The sequence below is a fragment of the Oncorhynchus keta genome, chromosome 12 (genome assembly GCF_023373465.1).
Source record: "Oncorhynchus keta strain PuntledgeMale-10-30-2019 chromosome 12, Oket_V2, whole genome shotgun sequence".
In the NCBI taxonomy this organism is placed as follows: Eukaryota; Metazoa; Chordata; class Actinopteri; order Salmoniformes; family Salmonidae; genus Oncorhynchus; species Oncorhynchus keta.
The window spans coordinates 25,826,657-25,846,440 of NC_068432.1; the positions used below are offsets into that span (position 1 = coordinate 25,826,657).

General features: G+C 42.8%; 2 protein-coding genes across 5 annotated transcripts; one reads left to right on the forward strand and one right to left on the reverse strand.

Moving 5' to 3' along the window:
* Positions 1-3,335: 3,335 nt before the first annotated feature.
* On the reverse strand, positions 3,336-8,438 carry LOC118391170 (zinc finger and BTB domain-containing protein 21-like). Its single transcript, XM_035782272.1, has 2 exons — positions 8,299-8,438; positions 3,336-7,035 (listed from the first exon to the last, which is right to left on the reverse strand). The coding sequence occupies exon 2, from the start codon at positions 7,028-7,030 to the stop codon at positions 3,977-3,979; it is 3,054 nt and encodes a 1,017-aa protein (XP_035638165.1). The 5' UTR covers positions 7,031-7,035; positions 8,299-8,438; the 3' UTR covers positions 3,336-3,976.
* A 3,789-nt stretch (positions 8,439-12,227) lies between these two features.
* On the forward strand, positions 12,228-19,496 carry LOC118391784 (uromodulin-like 1). Of its 4 annotated transcripts, none has more exons than XR_008060854.1 (13): positions 12,228-12,769; positions 13,108-13,217; positions 13,331-13,517; positions 13,855-13,995; positions 14,098-14,365; positions 14,654-14,908; positions 15,259-15,371; positions 15,575-15,794; positions 16,058-16,195; positions 16,339-16,693; positions 18,691-18,833; positions 18,992-19,171; positions 19,364-19,496. XR_008060854.1 is itself a non-coding variant. In XM_052457895.1 (10 exons), exons 5-10 carry the CDS (start codon positions 14,293-14,295, stop codon positions 16,674-16,676), a joined length of 1,137 nt encoding a protein of 378 aa, XP_052313855.1. In that variant the 5' UTR covers positions 12,228-12,769; positions 13,108-13,217; positions 13,331-13,517; positions 13,855-13,995; positions 14,098-14,292; the 3' UTR covers positions 16,677-17,187. The 4 variants fall into 4 exon arrangements, 1 of the variants encoding a protein (XP_052313855.1); XR_008060855.1 differs by having other exon boundaries at positions 19,022-19,171; XM_052457895.1 differs by lacking the exons at positions 18,691-18,833; positions 18,992-19,171; positions 19,364-19,496 and having other exon boundaries at positions 16,339-17,187.
* Positions 19,497-19,784: the final 288 nt, after the last annotated feature.

Here is a 19,784-nt window from a genome sequence, read left to right on the forward strand (position 1 = left end):
ACTAAGATTTTGAAAGTTGATGTTGACATGATCAGTCCAATCAAAGCTACTGTGATTTGACATCATTTTATCTGTGGCCAATGACTTTGAGCCTTCTTGCATGGGCACTTCTAATGTAACTCTATGACAGCACCCCTTGGGCTTGAATTTTTGAGCTCTCCCCATAGATTTTGCAATAACGTGGCATCCCTATGAGTGACAGAACACTGAACCAATTACGACGCAACTAGAGAACATTACCACCCCTACGCAGAAAGCACTGAGCTGGGCTGAAACACCTGCATTTTGGAGCTGCCAAACTCAAGAAAGCCAAAAAGAGACCATGTTTGTATGCGGCTTTATTAACTCAATTATTATTTTTTATTTATTTTTTACATTGTTTGCAAACTGATATGTGACACATATTAATGCCAAAACAACATGCAAAACAGCCAAAATCATAGCTAAACAGGTGAGGTTCAAAACACGTGGGGCTCTGGCCCTGAATGATGTGTCGCTACTGACAATAGAAATCCCAGATCACACTTATAGGCAATGTCATGGCGATGTTAGCTAGTTCATGCACAGAAACGCGTCATCAGGTATAAAGGTAATCTCGTGCCGAACTGCATTTACATTTACATTTAAGTCATTTAGCAGACGTTCTTATCCAGAGCGACTTACAAATTGGTGCATTCACCAACGCCTTACATGTGCAGGCCTTCAATTCATAGGCACTCCTTTGATATAAACCTGGTCTGTAAGGTCTATTTCGCAAGTATTCCAGGAAGTCTCGCCATTTTGCCTCTCTGGGTAATTATCAACCTCATACAAACTATTTCAGACTTAATCATACTAGTATTGAGCCGACAGAGAGTAAAATCCACATGTTCTTAACCATTCAAATTCACTCTTCTATACAAGTCGCTTATGTGCTGTTGTATTTGTGGACCAAATTAATTATTAAAAACATCTACCATACACCACACCCAGTATATATATAATATAGAAACTGTGGTATACTGTATACCAAACATGCAGCTTCAGACAGGTGAAGTTGTAAAGATGTTGAGGAAATCTTCAAATAAAGAATTAGTCACTAAACAGTCAAGGCATTTTTTAGGTTGAGAGGCCAGATGCTATATTCAAAAGCAATATTTGCCATGCAGCTGTGTGGATGTTTTTCCTCATCTAAGTTGCAAAGGTTTCCTCTCCAATCATGTATTTTTCATTCACAGGATGACCTTGTACAATAATGGAGGGAGAGCAAAGCATTTCCAGTCTCTATATTCTCAAGGGCCACAGAGCAGACAGCAAATTCACTTCCAGAGTCACAGCCCAAAAATTAGTCACCACTGTCCAAGTGGCGAAACAGTTTGAAAAACATATCTGTGACCCACGGCAGTGACCATTTGTCCAAGGAAAAACTTTGGCACCATTTCTCTTTGTCATATTAGTTCATGTTAATCTATTTTGCATTGTTATCTGTAACAGCTTTGGTAATGCCTTAATAATGGTGCAACTAGTGCAAACATGATAGCAGTTTCAACCTTCCATAAGTTGTTAAATAAAAGTTATTCAAATCTCAAACAGCAATACTTGATGTTTGTGATTCTGTCTTGTGCATTTAAACACATACCAACTTCTCCTGAAATCAATCATGATTCCAGGTAGTGATGGGGGGAATCATTACAGTTATATTTAGGGATATTATTTTTGACGATATATCGTATAGTTTGGACAATAGAACAATATATTTTTGGCGTTAATTGGGTGTACCTGCACCAAAACTTCATCTTTTTAAATAGGGAGCCAATTTGTTTTCAGCACTTATTTCCATGCCTGATAAAAACTTGTTTTCTCATGGCTCTCTCTTGTCCCTCTGCAGCAGACATATGGTGAGCAATATGTTTAATATATCTAATGGCAATAAAATCACAGTATTGAATCGCAATATATATCGTATCGGCACCTAAGTATCGTGATAATATCGTATCGCGAGGTCCCTGGCAATTCCCAGCCCTAATTAAAGGGTGTTTGTTTCTTATAAGCACAATACAAACAATATACACACTCAATATCAAGGCAGCTACTGAATTATCAACTCTTTATTACAGAAACAAATTCATGCACAAAAACTGTAGAAAAAAACTAAACTGCTGTTTATGTAGAGCAACCATACAAATATTAATCATTGCAGAAATAGCACAGTAATACTAAAAGTATGTATTTTCATAAACAAACAAATTATAGGTACACAATTATACAAACGCTGCCATATACACAAAATTATATTTAATTTCTTTGCACTCAATTTCTTTTTTTAATGATCTTGCATAAAATCCAGAGCACAAATATAAATATATACTTTGTTTGAACCTAACCACCGAATTTCAAATCCCTTTTCCATGTGTAATTAAGAAGCCATCACCACCACAGCAAAAAGTATACACTTAAACAACCAAAATACACACTTTAAATCCTGACTCTGTTATAGGACAGGGAATTATTTTCCAACCCCCCCAAGGGGCAACAGTCTTGTTTTCACATGTTCTTAATTATTATATACATATATATATAATTAACTTTGAACACGGCACACCTGTTAATTGAAATGCATTCCAGGTGACTAGAGTGTGCAAAAGTGTTAACAAATTCAAAGGGTGGCTACTTTGAAGAATGTAAAATATATATTTTTAACACTTTTTTGGTTACTACATGATTCCATGTACATTTATTGGCTCTTGGTTGTAAAACCATTCTAAATATCCATGTAAAAAAAGTTAATATGCAAAAACACTGACTGTGCTTCATTTTAACAGATCTATTGTAAAATTGTCTCAGGATGCATATGCTAAGGCCATGCAATCAGTTCATAGGATTACTTGTGTATTTATCAACCTCAAACTATTTCACACTTAATCATACTAGTATTGAGCCGACAGAGAGTAAAATACCCATGTTCTTATCCATTCAAATTCACTCTACAAGTCGCTTGTGTGCTGTTGTGTACCAAATTCATAGTTAAAAACAAAATCTACCATACACCACACCCAGTGGGCAGAACGTAAACAAAACTCCTTTCTTAAAAGTACATATTTTCCATATTCTTTACACAATAATCCACTAATGATAATCTGTAATTTAATGAGTGATAACTAAAATTAAACAATAAATGATTTATTTTACTCAGGATTTACAATAACTAAAAAAAGTGTCAGTTGAAATACTGCATGCGTTTCCAGTTCTTATCCCCCTGCTAATCTAACTGGTCTTTGGTCTTGTTAATTTGTATAATCTACATGAAATATCATTGGGGCAATGACAAAATCAGAATGAAGAATTAACACAAATAGTCAATATGAAAACCATACTTTTATGGTACAAAACAGATTACAGCTGAAATGTTAATAGAATGCAGAGGATCCAAAATAAAGATTCACATAACTGAAATTAAATCAATGTAATTTGACCATTATATGTAATGTAAATATTGAACAGAATTGCAAAGTGCATATCAATAAACATGATGCCTGAGGCCACTAATATCATCTTCATAATGTCATCTTCACACATCAATCAACACAAATTCACAATGTGCAAAAGCACGTAACTGTTCTTGAATTGTACAGTACAGCAATTCCTAAATAAAGCACTTTCTTGAATCCCAAAAAATAGTTATATAGGTAAAGCCAACTGAAAGGGAGTTATCTGAAATAGGGCAGTACTGTGTAAATCCAATATCAAAGGCAAAGTAACTATTGTAAGGAGCTGATGAGTCAAATAGCAGTTCATTGCAGACATTCACTTTCTCACCTCTATGACACATGGCCACTGGAAAAGATAACATGAAGGCAAGCCAACTACCAACAGCAATAGATACATTCAAAATCTTTCTTGTGCCGGCTGAGTTGTATTTGATCTCTTACGATGCTGTGAGCATAAAGTATCATCTCAGAGGCTCAAAACAGAGTACAGGTGTTTGAGTGAGACACATTTAAATGTGACTATGGCTCTTCTCATGGCTCCAAAGACTAAAGGCAGTCTTGAATGTTCTGTGGCAGAGCTTACACATGTACTGCCTCTTAAATGTGAGGGCAGAGAGAGTGGGGGCATGGTAAAAAAGGGTTTCTGATTCCTGAGGGGTGAGGGAATTATCCACACTATCCATCTTGGGTAGGGGGCTACTGTGTGATCTGTCCATCTCTGGCCTCTTGGTCCTGGGCATTGACGATGAGCTTCCAGGGTTCTCCTTCTCTTTTGCGACCACAGCTTTAGCTACCACTGAATCTGCCTCCATTGGTTTAGGTGGAAAAACTTGTGGGGCAGGACATCCAGTTGCTGGTGGTGGTGAGGGGGAGGGAGACAAAGGGCGCCTGTCATCAACCTCTCTCGTTCCAGGTTCGTCGGAGGTTGACATGTGGGACTGGAAGTGGCTCCAAAGGCGGAAGTTGGTCCTGAAGGCCTTGTTGCAGATGTGACAGATGAAGGGTTTGATGTGGCACAGCAGCTCCTGGTGACGCTCCAGGTCTTTGTGGCCACCAAAGAGCTTGCCACATTTTTCGCATGGCCACACGCCTGGCTCCTCAGGCTCGACGGAGGCCCCAGACGTCATGTCCTCCCTCTCGCTCACGGCCTCCTCAATGGGCTCATCCTTCACGGTCAGCTCGCCGTGATGTTCGTTGTGACACTGGCTAGCATTAAGGTCCTCAGGCACGAATGATGAAGAATCCTCAGAGTCCAACATAGGCGGACCTGAGGAGTCACTGTCGATGATGTCCTCTCTGGAGCTCCCCACTCCCACAGACTCCTGGGTATGGAGAGGCCTTCCGAGGTGGTCAGATACCTCTCCATTGTTCTCCTCTTGATGGCTCAGCTGCTCCTTAACAGTCATAATGTTGTGGTTGTGAACCTCCACCTGGTGTCTCCATATGCTGAAGGAAGACTTGAAGGTCCTCATGCACTCCAGGCAGGTCAGTTTCTTGTACTTGCAGTGTGCTTCATGCTCTTTTTTAACCGCTGGGCTGGAGAATCGGAGGCCACAGTAAGGGCACACGGTTGCGTGTCGACAGCCCCTCTCGTGGTCTCCCTGCTCAAAGAGAGAGGACAGCTTCTCATTGCACAGCCTGCAGGAGTAAACCTCTGTGTCCGTGTTCTCTCTCTGACTGGGCTGGTCCTTTTGGCAGAGACCGCTCTCTCTCTCAGTCTCTTGGTTGTCTCTCTCCGCAGGGTGTGTCTTCAAATGCTGCTTGAATTGATAGAGAAACACAAACAATTTCCCACAGTAAGGGCATATCAAATTTGACTTGGACCTCAGGCCACCTTTTTTGGCAAATACCTGAGACTGCGAACCCTGCTTATTCCTCCTCAGCTTCATGAGCAAGGCTTTCTTTATTTCTCTCTCTCGCACAATATCAATCAGCTTCCTCTGAAACTTCTCATCCAGCTCGAATGAGCTGGAGGATGATGCAGGGTTTTGTACCACTCCATGCTGGGTTTGGCAGTGGGTCCAGACTTTGAAGTTGGTGTGGAAGCGTTTGTGGCAGATGTCACAAGCATATGGCTTATCTGGGTTGTGATACATGTTAACATGACGGTGCAATCCAGCATTGGATCTGAACACTTTCAAACAGATCCAGCATTTAAACATCTTGCTCTTCCTGGGATCATCAGTCCAGTCATCATCATTGTCATCCATGTTGGAGTTGTGAGGTACAAATTCTGACATATTGTCATCATCTTCACATGGGAAATCATGTTCGTTCACTCCTTTAGACTTTTTGAATGGGTACCTTCGATTGTCTCTCCTCACCCTTCTCTTTCCAGGGAGTTTAGAAAATGGCTTAGTAGGGTCTTGGTCAAAATGAATTTCATTGTTTTTGAGGTTAACTGGTAGAGAATCCCCAACTGTGATCCTAATGATCTCAGAGGGGTCAGACAGTGGGCTGCTAGGCTCAGTCTTCACATGGAACTCCTTTCCTGGAGTTTCATCTTTATCATGCCTACTGTGGTGCCTTGACTTGAGAAGAAGCGACGGAACTACTTTCACACTTTGTTTGTGCTCTATCTGAATCTCTTCCTCTGTATTTGCCACCATCTTAACAACAGACTGTTCTCGGCCTTGCAGTTTATTGAGCTCCAGTGTGGGGGAGAAGACTGGGATGGGACTGTCCATGGATAAGGACCTGCGCAGCAGGCTTTTTATGAGTGGGCCACTCCTGTCAATGGTCTGACTAGGCTCCCCTACCTGGCCCTGAAATTGTGGTTTGGATCTGTAGAGCCTCTGCTCCTCCTCCTCTTCTTTAGTGCTTAGATCAGACTGTAACATGACTGTTGGAGATTCACTGAAGGAGACTGAGGAGGTGAGCTGTGGCCTTACTGATGACCCTGTGTGTGATGTCATCCCCTTTAAGATGGAGGCATATGAACTGATGGGCTTGCCATCAGAACCCTCACCAGTTGCTTCAGCTGATTTTCTGGGATTGGATGCAGTGTTCCTGGCTGATTCGTTTGGTTTGCTGTGTCCTGAAGCTTGAGTCTGTTCTCCTTGATCATTTGAACCATAGCGTCCGGCCCCGGGAGCATCACCCCTTCGGCTCTGGCGCACAATGACACTCCTCAGCTGGATGTCGTTATCGTCCTCTGAGAAGGACAGCCTTTTTCTGGAGATGCAGTAGGACACATGCGGCCTTGTTGACATAATGTTGGTTAGAAAAGGGATTCCTAGGCTGTAGCCCAGCTCCTGGATGGCTGCCAGGCTGCCTCTGTCCACGAAGAGGGAGGATGAGTATATGTAATTCAGTACTATCTCAAAGGCGTCAGGCTCACAGAAGTCCAGCTGTATCACTTTGTGGGGCTCAGACTCCCTTCGTGTGAACAGTGATTGGAAATACTCACTGCTAGCGGCGAGCACACTCCTGTGGGCCTGGTACCGCTGATCCCCCACAACCAAGACTGTGTCACAGAGCTGCCCCCTCAGGCGCTGCTCATTGAGCACCCCCAGCACAGAGAGGCCATGGGATGGATTACTGTAGTGCACCAGACTCTCCATTCTGGCTGAAAGGCAAGAACAAAAAGGAGATCCTTTTTATTTCAAGACCCGCATTTTGATTCACATGTTTTCAGTAAAAAAAAGTTACCTAAAAATGTATAGGCCTATACATAAAATCAAACAAATAAATCAAATCTGAAGAAATATAACAGCAGAAAAGTTGCAATAAGTATAAGAATCTAATAGCATTATGGCAAATTCATATTTGACCATGTTTCAGAAAAGTATGAATGAGATACAGATGAAAGCATGTATATTTATTGCTACTGTATTTATTTTGCTATGCAGTCTGTGCCAACTGATTGCTATGAATATATTAGTGAAAAGACTATTATTTCTCGTTATATAAATCCTTCATTTTCGAATACCAAAACACATATCATTTTGAATAAAAGTAAGTTAAATGTAATTGAGTAGTTTAGATCAATCAGCTACTGGTAGGAGTTAATGTATCGAGGCCTATCTGTGGTAAAACGCAAATAACATGACGCATGCGCATTTATAGGTTCTATTTCGATTACATCATGTCTTTAAATCAGAAGACATGGCATGCCATGGGGTCATATTTAGCAGGGACGCAGGCAGCGTTCATTCCGTTCCACACACACATAACTGTGGACACGGATATCAATTTCACATGATAAATAAACGTGTCTGACACGTTCCATATCAGAAAAGTTTATAACGCTGCGCGCCCATAGAATGTGTCTGATGGGAAGTCAGGGGAGCAAGCATTAGATCATATGCGAGACGTGGCTTAAATTCCTGATGACACGTACGTTAAAAATGAAACTGGTTTTATCACTCTGGCAAGTATCTTCCTCGTTATGGTATACATTGGTGAATGAAAATGTAAACAAATAACGCATTGCGTGGTCTGTTTGTTACTGTTGCTGGCAGTGATATCACATGATCACTTGGTGTTACAATGTTTCCGAAAGAGTAAAGTTGCATCCGAAATGCGCATTCTGAGAATGATTCAGGACTTTCAATGGAACACAATCAAACCCCAGTCCTCGAGAAACGAGTGCGTGGTCAGTGAGTGTGTGCGCGCACACACCCGCTACTGTATTTTCGCCCTCATTACAGCGCAGACGCAGCATCTACAGCACACATAGGGCAGTTGCTCGTGAGGCTTATAAAAATAAGAAACAACCCCCTCTGAGTTACGTCAGGAAAAAAAAACATTTTCTCCAAAGAAGACTTCAATATAAGGCACTACCGCCAGATAGTCTAAACCAAGTAGTTTTATGGCTTTCTAAACTTACCCCTATGTCTTCGTTCTGTTCCCACGGAGCACACGAACAAGAATTTATATCAGAATTATGTTGAGTGTGTGGTAGTCGTGATTCCATCCATCTTGAACTTGACGTCATCCCACTCCAGGGATGAGGTCATCAAATACAGCGCTCGTCACGTGTGCTGCGTTCTGATAGGCTGCTTTATACCCGTAGGCGGGAATGTAGGACGTGACAGGTAAATTTAAACCTCTTAAAGTGGCAGGTCATATTTTCGTTCTTTGAGACTTAAACATTTCATTGGGAAGCTATACGAATTAACATAAAAAACAACAACATATTCCTATCAGATCAACATTGCTGTCTCAGTGGCAAAGTATCAATATTCTGTAGGCGAGAATGTGATTCTCTAAAACCATAGACAGATAGCCTACTATTGATTTATGTGGAATTACTGAATGGAAATGCATAATGTATTTTGCTCTTATTACTAGTTATGTTAATTTATTTTTATATATCTAATGAATGACAACAATCATTTTAGGAAAGCATTAGGTAAAATCAGCATTTGACATTGGTGGATGAATGTGTTTCTCTGTAACCAGATCCACTGTACCACTGAAACTAATTAGAGAGGTGTGATTATAAGACATCACATCACTATGGCTGTATTTACACAGGCAGCCCAATTCAGATATTTTTTCCACTAATTGATCTTTTGACCAATCACATCAGATCTTTTTCATAGCTGCTCTGATTGGTCAAAATACTAATTTTTGAAACTATTATCAGAATTAGGCTGCCTATGTAAACGTAAAACGTCTGCTCTCTTTCATTGCATATATCAAGAAGGCATTTGATGCTGTGGTCTACTTGCCACCTCCTGGAAAGTCTTTGAATCTTACAAATGAAGAACCATATAATGTATCTTCATTTGGAATTATTTAAAACAGCTGATGTAGTTGCATTTTAATAAACAATCTAAATCATTTGGAGTTAAATGTTACACATCATCTGAAAGGACACAACTGCTACTATTATTATTATTATTATTTACTTCTATGTCTGTACAACAACTCTTGATGTTACAGTCAGCAGATAATGACATTTGAAAACATCACTAATCTGAAAATGTAAAAGGCACATATGGTTATTCGTCTGTAGGGCTCATACTGTATGTAGTACCGTTTCTGGCAACCCGGATGATCCATGGAAGGTGTGGCACTGCTATTGCCTCATTTTGACATGTATGTACAATCTGTGTGTATATGTGAATACTTTAAGGTAAACTACTTGACCACAAGTATGTGGACACCTGCTCGTCAAACTTCTTATTCCAAAATCATGAGTATTAATATGGAGTTGGTTCCCCCTTTGCTGCTTTAACAGCCTCCACTCTTCTGGGAAGGCTTTCCACTTGATGTTGGAGCATTGCTGCAGGGTCTTGCTTCCATTCAGCCACAAGAGCATTAGTGAGCTCGAACACTGATGTTGGGTGATTAGGCCTGGCTTGCAGTCTGCGTTCCAATTCACCCCAAAGGTGTTCAGTGGGGTTGAGGTCAGGGCTCTGTGCAGGCCAGTCAAGTTCTTCCACACCGATCTCAACAAACCATTTCTGTATGGACCTTGCTTTGTGCACTGGAGCATTGTCATGCTGAAACACGAAAGGGCCTTCCCCAAACTGTTGCCACAAAGTTGGAAGAACATAATCGTCTAGAATGTCATTGTATCCTGTAGCGTTAAGATTTCCCTTCACTGGAACTAATGGGCCTAGCCCAAACCATGAAAAACAGCCCCAGGCCATTATTCCTCCTCCACCAAACTTTACAGTTGGAACTATGCATTCGGGCAGGTACCGTTCTCCTGGCATCTGCCAAACCCAGATTTGCCCGCCGGACTGACAGATGGTGAAGTGTGATTCATCGCACCAGAGAACGCGTGTCCACTGCTCCAGAGTCCAATGGTGGTGAGCTTTACACCACTCCAGCAGACGCTTGGCATTGCACATGGTGATCTTAGGCAGCTCTAGCAGGGAATACATTTGACGAACTGACTTGTTGGAATTGTTGCATCCTATGACTGTGCCACGTTGAAAGTCACTGAGCTCTTCATTAACGCCATTCTACTGCCAATGTTTGTCTATGGAGGTTGTGCTCGGGTTTTAGACACCTGTCACTAACGGGTGTGGCTGAACTAGCCAAATCCACAAATTTGAATGGGTTTCCACATATTTCTGCATATGTAGTGCATGTGCATACACTGGATAGAACAACCTGAAAACTGAGGGTGAGGCACTGTGATTGTGGTGCTGCAGATGATGGCCAGTACCATCATCTGTGGAACTAAATAATGTGATGCCGACACCTTCAAATGGTTATTGTGCCACTCAGGTTGAGCCACCACATTCCTATTACTGATGGTTAAATTTCAAATCACATTAGATTTACAAGATGTAGAACATCCCCAAGCCAGTAAGGAATATAGAGATATTCTTCTGAAGGGGTGGAATATTTTTTATTTTTTATTACAGTCTTTGAGGGAAATGTGACAAAATCAATACCCCTCCTGCCTGCCTCCCTGTCGGAGGCTGTGGGTGAGGAGATGAGTGAGGATATGAGAGTAAACACTGCCATGGGGACCTGAGTAGAAACCAAGTCACCTGGGACAGACACTGCTGCTCTCATCTCACAGATACCATTGTTTCCCATCTCATCTCACAGCCACCATGTTGTTTGCTGGCACTGGCAGTACCATGGCAGGTCATAACACAACCAGTGCACAAAAGCAAAACTACAAATGTGTACAAATGCTTGTATGGTTATATATTATAACTTTTTGGGGTGATAATTTGCCACAGTTAGGGATTAACAGTAGTTTTAAATCCCTGAAATACTCTGTCAAAACATACAGAAACATAGGAACATACAAAGGAATCAATTTGACTCCAGAAATGGCACTTGAACCAAATGTGAATGAATACACCCTCTCCATGTAGTTGTAGAATCTCTCCATCTAGATTCTACATATTGCCATGCAGTGTGTTACACTTGGGACTGTGGGAGCAAGGGAGAAGGTGATCAGGGGGTGTGGATGATGAGGGGAAAGAAACTCAGAACCGTTACCAACAACTCAGCTCTGAAAATGGACGTGCAGCAAGGTCCTTGAATGCATGCCATATTTTATGTATTCAAGATGAGTTGGATGTCCTTTCTCTGTCTGGCCATGGCCTTTCTGGACCTCTGTAGGGGATACAACACTTTGTTTGAAGGTAGGAAAATAAGCCAAATTAAATTATGACACAATCAATATGATAATGTGTATGCTCTACTGTTTATTACCATGTTCCATGATATATCTTTGTAAATATGTACAAGAAGCCCTATGCAAATTATTTACTGTACCTGCATTTACTGTACCTGCATTGATACTGCGGGCACTCCTTGGCTGTGGGCACTCCTATGAATGCTCGCAGTTGTGGAAATGAAATCCTGTTATTTGTTTGAGTTCATATATTCTGTTATTTATGCAACATTGATCTGCAAATACTTATTTTCCAATATTATGTTTTTGTGACTGTTTTTTTGGAATACCCTGCCCATTTGTCTTAGATTCTGCAAACATAAAAACATGGATAGTCTCCATTAGATATATAATATAACTATTCCTGTATTTCAGGATATGACCTGTCTATGTCCAGCTACCACCTGTGTACTCGACATGAGAGCACGGTGGTGAGTAAAGTGTTGTCCTATAAGATCTCTTACATGGTCAGGAGGTCATGTGGTGGCTGGCTACCCTGGAAGATGTGTGAGGTCACAGTTTACAAAAAGGCATATCGGACTGAGTACATGAATGTCATCAAAGACGTTTTGAGGTGTTGTGATGGCTATGAACAAGTGGGCAGCTACTGTGCTTTACGTGAGTATTCTAGCTTGAATTTTAGGATTATTTAAAAAATATATATATTTTTTAACCTTTATTTAATTAGGCAAGTCAGTTAAGACAGCCTAGCAACAGTGGGTTATAACCACCTGTTCAGAGGCAGAACGACAGATTTGTACTTTATCTGCTCAGGGTTTTGAACTTGCAACCTTCCGGTCACTAGTCCAACGCTCTAACCACTAGGCTACCCTGCTGCCTCCTCATGTTGTTCAACATGAAGAGAAAATATGTTTAGGAGAGCACAGAAGTATCTAAAAAGTGTAAGAAATGTTCATCAGTACTATGGGCCTGCCCTAATACTATCAGGACCAGTCGTCATGGAGACTTGTTTATATGGAGCAGCTAACAAAGAACACTAGATGGGGCTGTGGACCAAGAACACAGTTATAGTTTGCTATGAACAGAAGTGGAGAGTTCACTGCTAAGCCAGGGTCCTGTCCTGAGGGTGTTGTGGAGGCACCCAGGAGTGGAGGGTGTGAATGGGACTTAAACTGCCCAGGCTGGAAAAAGTGCTGCCAGAGAGAAGGCCTTTCTCTCTGTACTGACCCTCAGTCTGCAGGTAAGTACAGATCCGAGATCAACTTCATAGTGATCAAAGATATACAGGTAAATGCCAAAATAAAGGAAACACCAACATAAAATGTCTTAATAGGGTGTTGGGCCACCACGAACCAGAACAGCTTTAATGCTCTTTGGCATGGATTCTATACGTGTCTGGAAGTCCATTGGAGGAATGAGACACCATTCTTCCATGAGAAATTCCATAATTTGGTGTTTATTTAATGGTGGTGGAAAATGCTTTCTCGGGTGCCGCTCCTCATATGTATATTCATTGTATAGTACAGTCACAGAAAATTATATTGTAAACATACTAGTATTATTAATTATTTCACTAAGGCAGTAGAAGCTGGTGCTTTCACGTCACTATGACAGCGAAGATAGATTACCAGTGGCTGATATCCATGGACGGGGGAATCCTGAACCACACAAGGCTGCTGCACTCTGTGGTAGGTTCCTGTATCTCCCTATGTTCTTCTCAATGATGGTCCATTATATGGTCCCTATATTTCTCACCGTATGTGCCCAGTATAGGCCATGACCATTCTGTATTGGCTTACAGGTGACTGGAGCGCTGGACTCTTATGACGTCTCTGTATACTATATCAGATCCTGGCCTATATGGCCATTTAGAACCTCCTCCTCTCTGCTGATTAGTTCCCCTGAAATTCTGTCCCTGTCCAACACGACCACAAAGCTGCACCTTCTTCTCATACACATTGAAGAAGTCACCTCAGTGTCAGTTGAAGGTAAGGGGATACTGTACTGTACTGTGGGGCGTAAAACACACAGGGTTTTCTGGTGGATATAATGATGTGTGTGTTAGAGTTGTTCTCTTGTTACTGAAAACCCTGCTCAGGAAAAGCTGACTCAGTAACACCACGGTGTCCCACTCTGCCTCCACTTCCTCTTTACACTCATCTGTGACATGTTTCCTCTGGAAATGGAAAACTGGCCGTTGACACACACTCACAAAAACACACACCAGTGTGAACACACACACACACAAAACGAATAGACACACACACTGAATAATGTATATCCTGTACACAGTATCTACTACACATTATGCTGCTGTCCTTTCAGACATGAATGAGTGTAGCCATGCCGCTCTCAGCAGCTGCTCACGTCAGGCAGACTGTGCCAACACAGAGGGCTCCTACAGCTGCACCTGCCATCCAGGATTAATTGATCTCAACCCCAACAACAAAGGGGTACACTGCCAAGGTAAGGACAGGGAGTGGTGTGTACTTACTCTGGGTTATATGAAATTCATGGAAAGATGTAAAAGTTTGTAGGTAACACTCAAACTGTTCATTCTCTTTTCAGCTGCTGACCCTGTGACCTCACTCGTGCCCAGTAATGCCACTCATACCAGCTATCAGTCCTGGGTCAGTCCTGGGTCAGTCCTGGGTCTCCAGCTTTACTGATACCCCAACAGCCATAGCTACAACCACAAACAGGAGCATGATGCTGAACTGATGCTGAACTGCAAGGCAGACACATCACCAGCAGACCAGCACTATGCCACAAACCAGCCTGGAGCCCACTCTGGTGGTGTCACTGAGTGTATCACCACCATCTCCATCCACATGCTGTATGGAAATCAATAACACACCCATTTTACATTGTACAACGGCAACAGTTTTAAGCATATGGACTTTTTTAAATATCACTTCTAATATTTTGTTGATAGAAATTCCCCAATGTCTCCCCTGCTGTTTCTAAGAACCCCTGAGGCTGTTTGCATAATATTCTCCAAAGTGCTCCACATACATCTTTAATAATCCTAATTTTAAAAAAATAGACCCACAAAGTCATTGATAATTGATAAAATTATATTTCATAGAAGTTGAGATTGATTACTGTCTCCCTTCTCCCCCAGACCCCGCCCCCATCACCAACCTGCAGGCTTCCAGTGTCACTGGCTCATCCTTCTACGTGTCCTGGATGACTGACCAATCCCAGAGCGGGTTTAGCTTTCTGGTGGTGCTGATGGAGGGGTCAAAGGTCAGGGGACGCTGGGAGACGGGGCTGTCAGTCTGGGAGGTGACATTGTTGAAGCCTGGGGTTCTCCACAACGTTACTGTCATTTCCTGTCCCTATGGGAGTCAGGGGGCCAGCCTGCTGGTTAAGACTGGTAAGTTCCATGTAAAGAATGTGTTTAAAATGTCAACTTTCTGTCATCTTTTTCAGTTTTGTTATGTCAATATCACTTCAAATGTGTGCATACTGAAACTGATGCAGTACATTTGAGCTATTTGTGCTTTATGCATAAGGAGGCTGATATGGTGTGCCCTATGCTGCTAGCCAAAGCCATCTGAACAAGGACAAGAGGAAAGCCCTCTATTATTCATTACACACTGACACAGCAATATGATTTGGTTTCACTTACGAGAGCACTTTCACGTTATGCTGACTCTTATAGCAGATATGAAACTGTTCTAGTGACTACAGTGCTTTGGCTGGATGTGTGTATCCAATTCACAGCTGCACAGACACTTGAAGCAACAGCTCACCTGACCAATGTGCAGTTCACTGATGCCCTGCTGGACCCTACTAGCCAGATGTATCAGAATCTTAGTCGTAGTATTATGGAAGAGGTAGGAGACTTCCACACAACGGCTGCTTTGACAAATGTTTTTTGAATGTTTACAAATGTTGAATGTTTGAATGTTGTCATTGTCCTCACTTATAGAACATGGAATAAATGAAAGACACTTAAACATGTTTTGTAGTTGTTACATGTTGTAGTTTCTATCAAATGACAGACACGAACACACTGTCTCCTCTACCTGTCCCACAGATCCTCCAGTCTCTCCCTCCTGATATTCTGGCCCTGGTAAACTCAGGAGATGTGAGGGTTCAGATCACAGGCCTGGCCCCCGGCAGTGTAGTAGTGAACTTCACCATCATCTTCACACCCAGTCAGTCCCTGGACATCCTGAAAGTGTCCTCTGTTCTGATGCAGGCCCTACAGAACAGCTCCAGATACACTGTCGACAGCAACAACACCAGCATAGATGGTAACGCTGTCTTAACCTTGTACAGTTGTAAGAATACGTAGACTTTGATAAAAGGATGTGTACAAGATAATGTGCCAGGTTCTCCAATGGGCCTTTCTTGAAAATTATTATTTGAATTAATGTGACTTCCTGCTTAAATATAGGTTGAATATGAAATAAGATAACTCTGTTAGCATTATATGGAGAGCACATTTAGTGATACCAATCTGCATAAACTGTTAACCTGATATTCAATGGCATATTTTTGTTGTTGTTTCTAACAGATGTTGATGAGTGCAGTACAGGGGACATGGACTGCTTCCCATGGGCCCAGTGCACTAACACCTGGGGCTCCTACAGCTGTCTCTGTCTGGATGGATTCACGGACTCTAACCCCTCTAGGCCGGGACAGGTCTGTTCAGGTAGACAAAATGGAGTAATCACTTTCACTTTTTTGATAGTCTAAATTCAGATCTGGATATGGTTACTCGAGTATTCGTCTCACACTGCCTAATCAGTTCACTACAGTTCAAACTGTAATTGTCTTTTTTTTGTTTCCATACAGCTCCTTTGACCACAACCACACCTATGTCCACAACCACACCTATGTCCACAACCACACCTATGTGCACAACCACAACAAACACTCCGGTTACAACCAGCAATACAGTGTCAACCACTACCACCTATAATACAACCTCAATTACATCCAACAATACAGATGCAGCTACAATGAACGCACCCGTTATAACCACTGTCAACAATACAGTTAGAATCAACAACACAGTTTCAACCAAAACTCCAGTCACAATCACAACCATGGCGCAAGTTACAACCTCAACCATCACTGAAGTTCCTACAAAAAGATTTAGATGCAAGTGGCTGTTCCACTGGATGCCATAAGGTGTATGCACCAATTTGTAAGTCACTCTGGATAAGAGCGTCTGCTAAATGACTTAAATGTAAATGTAAATGTAAAATGACCAGCGGTCTCATCAAAACCAGTCTGCAGCCTGAGACTCCTACATCTCTGGCTCCTCTGGTCTCTTATACGGAAGCCATCTCAGTGGAGTGCAGGGCCAGTGCCATCACGGTGACAGTGGCCAGGGACTTCCTGTGGTCGGGGCACATTGGGGACTCTTCCCTGTTCCTAGGGAGACAGGAGTGTGGCGTGAACGGAGGGAACAGTAGCCACGTCCAGCTGACGGTGGCTTGGGACGAGTGTAACACACAGCTCTTCTCTCTCTCTCTCTGTGTCTCTGTCCTCTCTCTCTCTCTCTCTCTCTCTCTCTCTCTCTCTCTCTCTCTCTCTCTCTCTCTCTGTCTCTCTCTCTCTCTCTCTCTCTCTCTCTCTCTCTCTCTCTCTCTCTCTCTCTCTCTCTCTCTCTCTCTCTCTCTCTCTCTCTCTCTCTCGTGTCTCTCTCCTCCTCTCTCTATCTCTCTCTCTCTCTCTCTCCTCTCTCTCTCTCTCTCTCTCTCTCTCTCTCTCTCTCTCTCTCTCTCTCTCTCTCTCTCTCTCTCTCTCTCTCTCTCTCTCTCTCTCTCTCTCTCTCGTGTCTCTGTGTCTCTGTCTCTCTCTCTCTCTCTCTCTCTCTGTCTCTCTCTCTCTCTCTCTCTCTCTCTCTCTCTCTCTCTCTCTCTCTCTCTCTCTCTCTCTCGTGTCTCTGTCCTCTCTCTCTCTCTGTCTCTCTCTCTCGTGTCTCTGTCCTCTCTCTCTCTCTCTCGTGTCTCTCTCGTGTCTCTGTCCTCTCTCTCTCTCTCTCTCTCTCTCTCTCTCTCTCTGTGTCTCTGTCCTCCTCGTGTCTCTGTCCTCCTCTCTCTCTCTCTCTCTCTCTCTCTCTCTCTCTCTCTCTCTCTCTCTCTCTCTCTCTCTCGTGTCTCTGTCCTCTCTCTCTCGTGTCTCTGTCTCTCTCTCTCTCTCTCTCGTGTCTCTGTCTCTCTCTCTCTCTCTCTCTCTCTCTCTCTCGTGTCTCTGTCCTCTCTCTCTCTCTCGTGTCTCTGTCCTCTCTCTCTCTCGTGTCTCTGTCCCCTCTCTCTCTCTCGTGTCTCTGTCCTCTCTCTCTCTCTCTCTCGTGTCTCTGTCTCTCTCTCTCTCTCTCTCGTGTCTCTGTCCTCTCTCTCTCTCTCTCTCGTGTCTCTCTCTCTCTCTCTCTCTCTCTCTCTCTCTCTCTCTCTCTCTCTCCTGTCTCTCTCTCCTCTCTCTCTCTCTCTCTCTCTCTCTCTCTCTCTCTCTCTCTCTCTCTCTCGTGTCTCTGTCCTCCCTCTCTCTCTCTCGTGTCTCTCTCCTCTCTCTCTCTCTCTCGTGTCTCTGTCCTCCCTCTCTCTCTCTCTCTCGTGTCTCTGTCCTCCCTCTCTCTCTCTCTCTCTTGTGTCTGCCGGGTGCGGTGGCATGTGCCTGTAATCCAAGTCACTGGGAGGATGAGGTTGGTGGATCAAGTGAGTTGAGGAGCTCTGGGCTGCAGCACACTACGTCGAACGGGTGTCCACACTAAGTTCTGTATCGATATGGTGTTCCTGGGGGAGCCCGGGACCACCAGGTTGTCTATGTAAGTCGCTCTGGATAAGAGCGTCTGCTAAATGACTTAAATGTAAATGTAAATGTTATATGTGAGTCAGTAAACTTGTCAGTCAGTGGCTAGAGGGTGCTACATACTGCCCCCTTGTGTCACAAAGAGCATAGTCTCTTTATATTTTGGCTAAATAAAAGGTTATTCTATAATGCACAAAACAGACCTGGATTTAACAGGTTAAAATGTCCTTGTTTATGTACCATTTATTCTATACATTAAAAACATGAAGCCTGTGACCATGGTATCTTGTAGGTGCAGGTGTTGGATGACCAAACTAGATTGAACTGTCCTCATGGTCTGTTAGAAAATAAAATAACTAATTTCCCATTTTAACTTTTGACCTTCAGAACAGCACTCACTACACTGCTCAGGTGAATCTGTACAACTTGCCTGATGACACTACAAGGGTTCCCACAGTATGGCTGAAGGTCCCCATCATGTGTACCTTCAGGAGGAGCATCATCATCTCCTCTGGTTACAGCACCGCAGGGTACGCTCTGCTAGGCGCCATGGTTACCTTATCTATGTCACTATGGTCACATGATATATTTAGCTATTCATTTCCATCATATCTTATGGTGTATTGACAGGTATGATATGATCAATGATGCTGTCATGGGCTCAGGGACGTTCTACGTGACATTTCAGCTCCTGAATGGAATGTCATCCCTACCCCAGAACTACAGCCTGTCTCCTGAGGAGGACGTTGTGGTCGAGGTCAGCGTTGACTCCACGGTTTCCCAGATCAAAGTGGTCATCAACAAGTGCTGGGCCACCCAGACCAGCCAACCCCTTAGAACCAACAACCTATGTTTTTCTGGAAAACAGGTCTGTACTACAATTGCTTTTGAAGGTGCCCTATTATAGTTAGCTAAGATGCTAGGTTTTCATTCCGTGGCATATAATAGAATAACATTTATATGTATTGTCCAACCGAGGATGGACATTTGCTTGAAGATTCAGATGTGTTTGGGTACTTTCTAAGCTTTGTGCCGGTAATCTCTCTCTCTTTCTTATCAGCTGTCCCCTCCCAAACACATACACCACAGTCATGGAGAACGGCAACTCCAGCAAGTCTCGCCTGTCTCTTCGCATCTTCTCCTACATCAACCTAAATGTCATCTACCTGCACTGCCAGATTCAGATCTGTATCGAGACTGGCTCGGCCACCTGCCAGCCTGGGAGCATCTGTCCAGATTTATGCATACTGTACTACTCAAATATACAGTATTTACTTTGATGTCTAGATTTACTGTCCAACCAGGGGTTAAATGGGGTATTTGGAGGTGGGGAAACTCTGGCAGGTTGAATAAAAGGATTATGCCAAGATTAGGGTTAGAATTAGGGTTAGTGTTACTGCTGTAAGTACAATGCATTACTATTCTAGGGTTTGGGTTAGGGTTACTACTTTTTATCCTACTCCCATAAGGTGCTAGAGCTT

Bases quoted from the DNA above. Each gene is read 5' to 3' on its own strand.
- LOC118391784 (XM_052457895.1), top strand. From the start codon at position 14,293: ATGCCACAAACCAGCCTGGAGCCCACTCTGGTGGTGTCACTGAGTGTA. The intron at 14,909-15,258 runs GTAAGTTCCATG...TCCAATTCACAG, and splicing joins CAGCCTGCTGGTTAAGACTG to CTGCACAGACACTTGAAGCA. The intron at 16,196-16,338 runs GTAGACAAAATG...GTTTCCATACAG, and splicing joins GCCGGGACAGGTCTGTTCAG to CTCCTTTGACCACAACCACA.
- LOC118391170 (XM_035782272.1), bottom strand. From the start codon at position 7,030: ATGGAGAGTCTGGTGCACTACAGTAATCCATCCCATGGCCTCTCTGTG.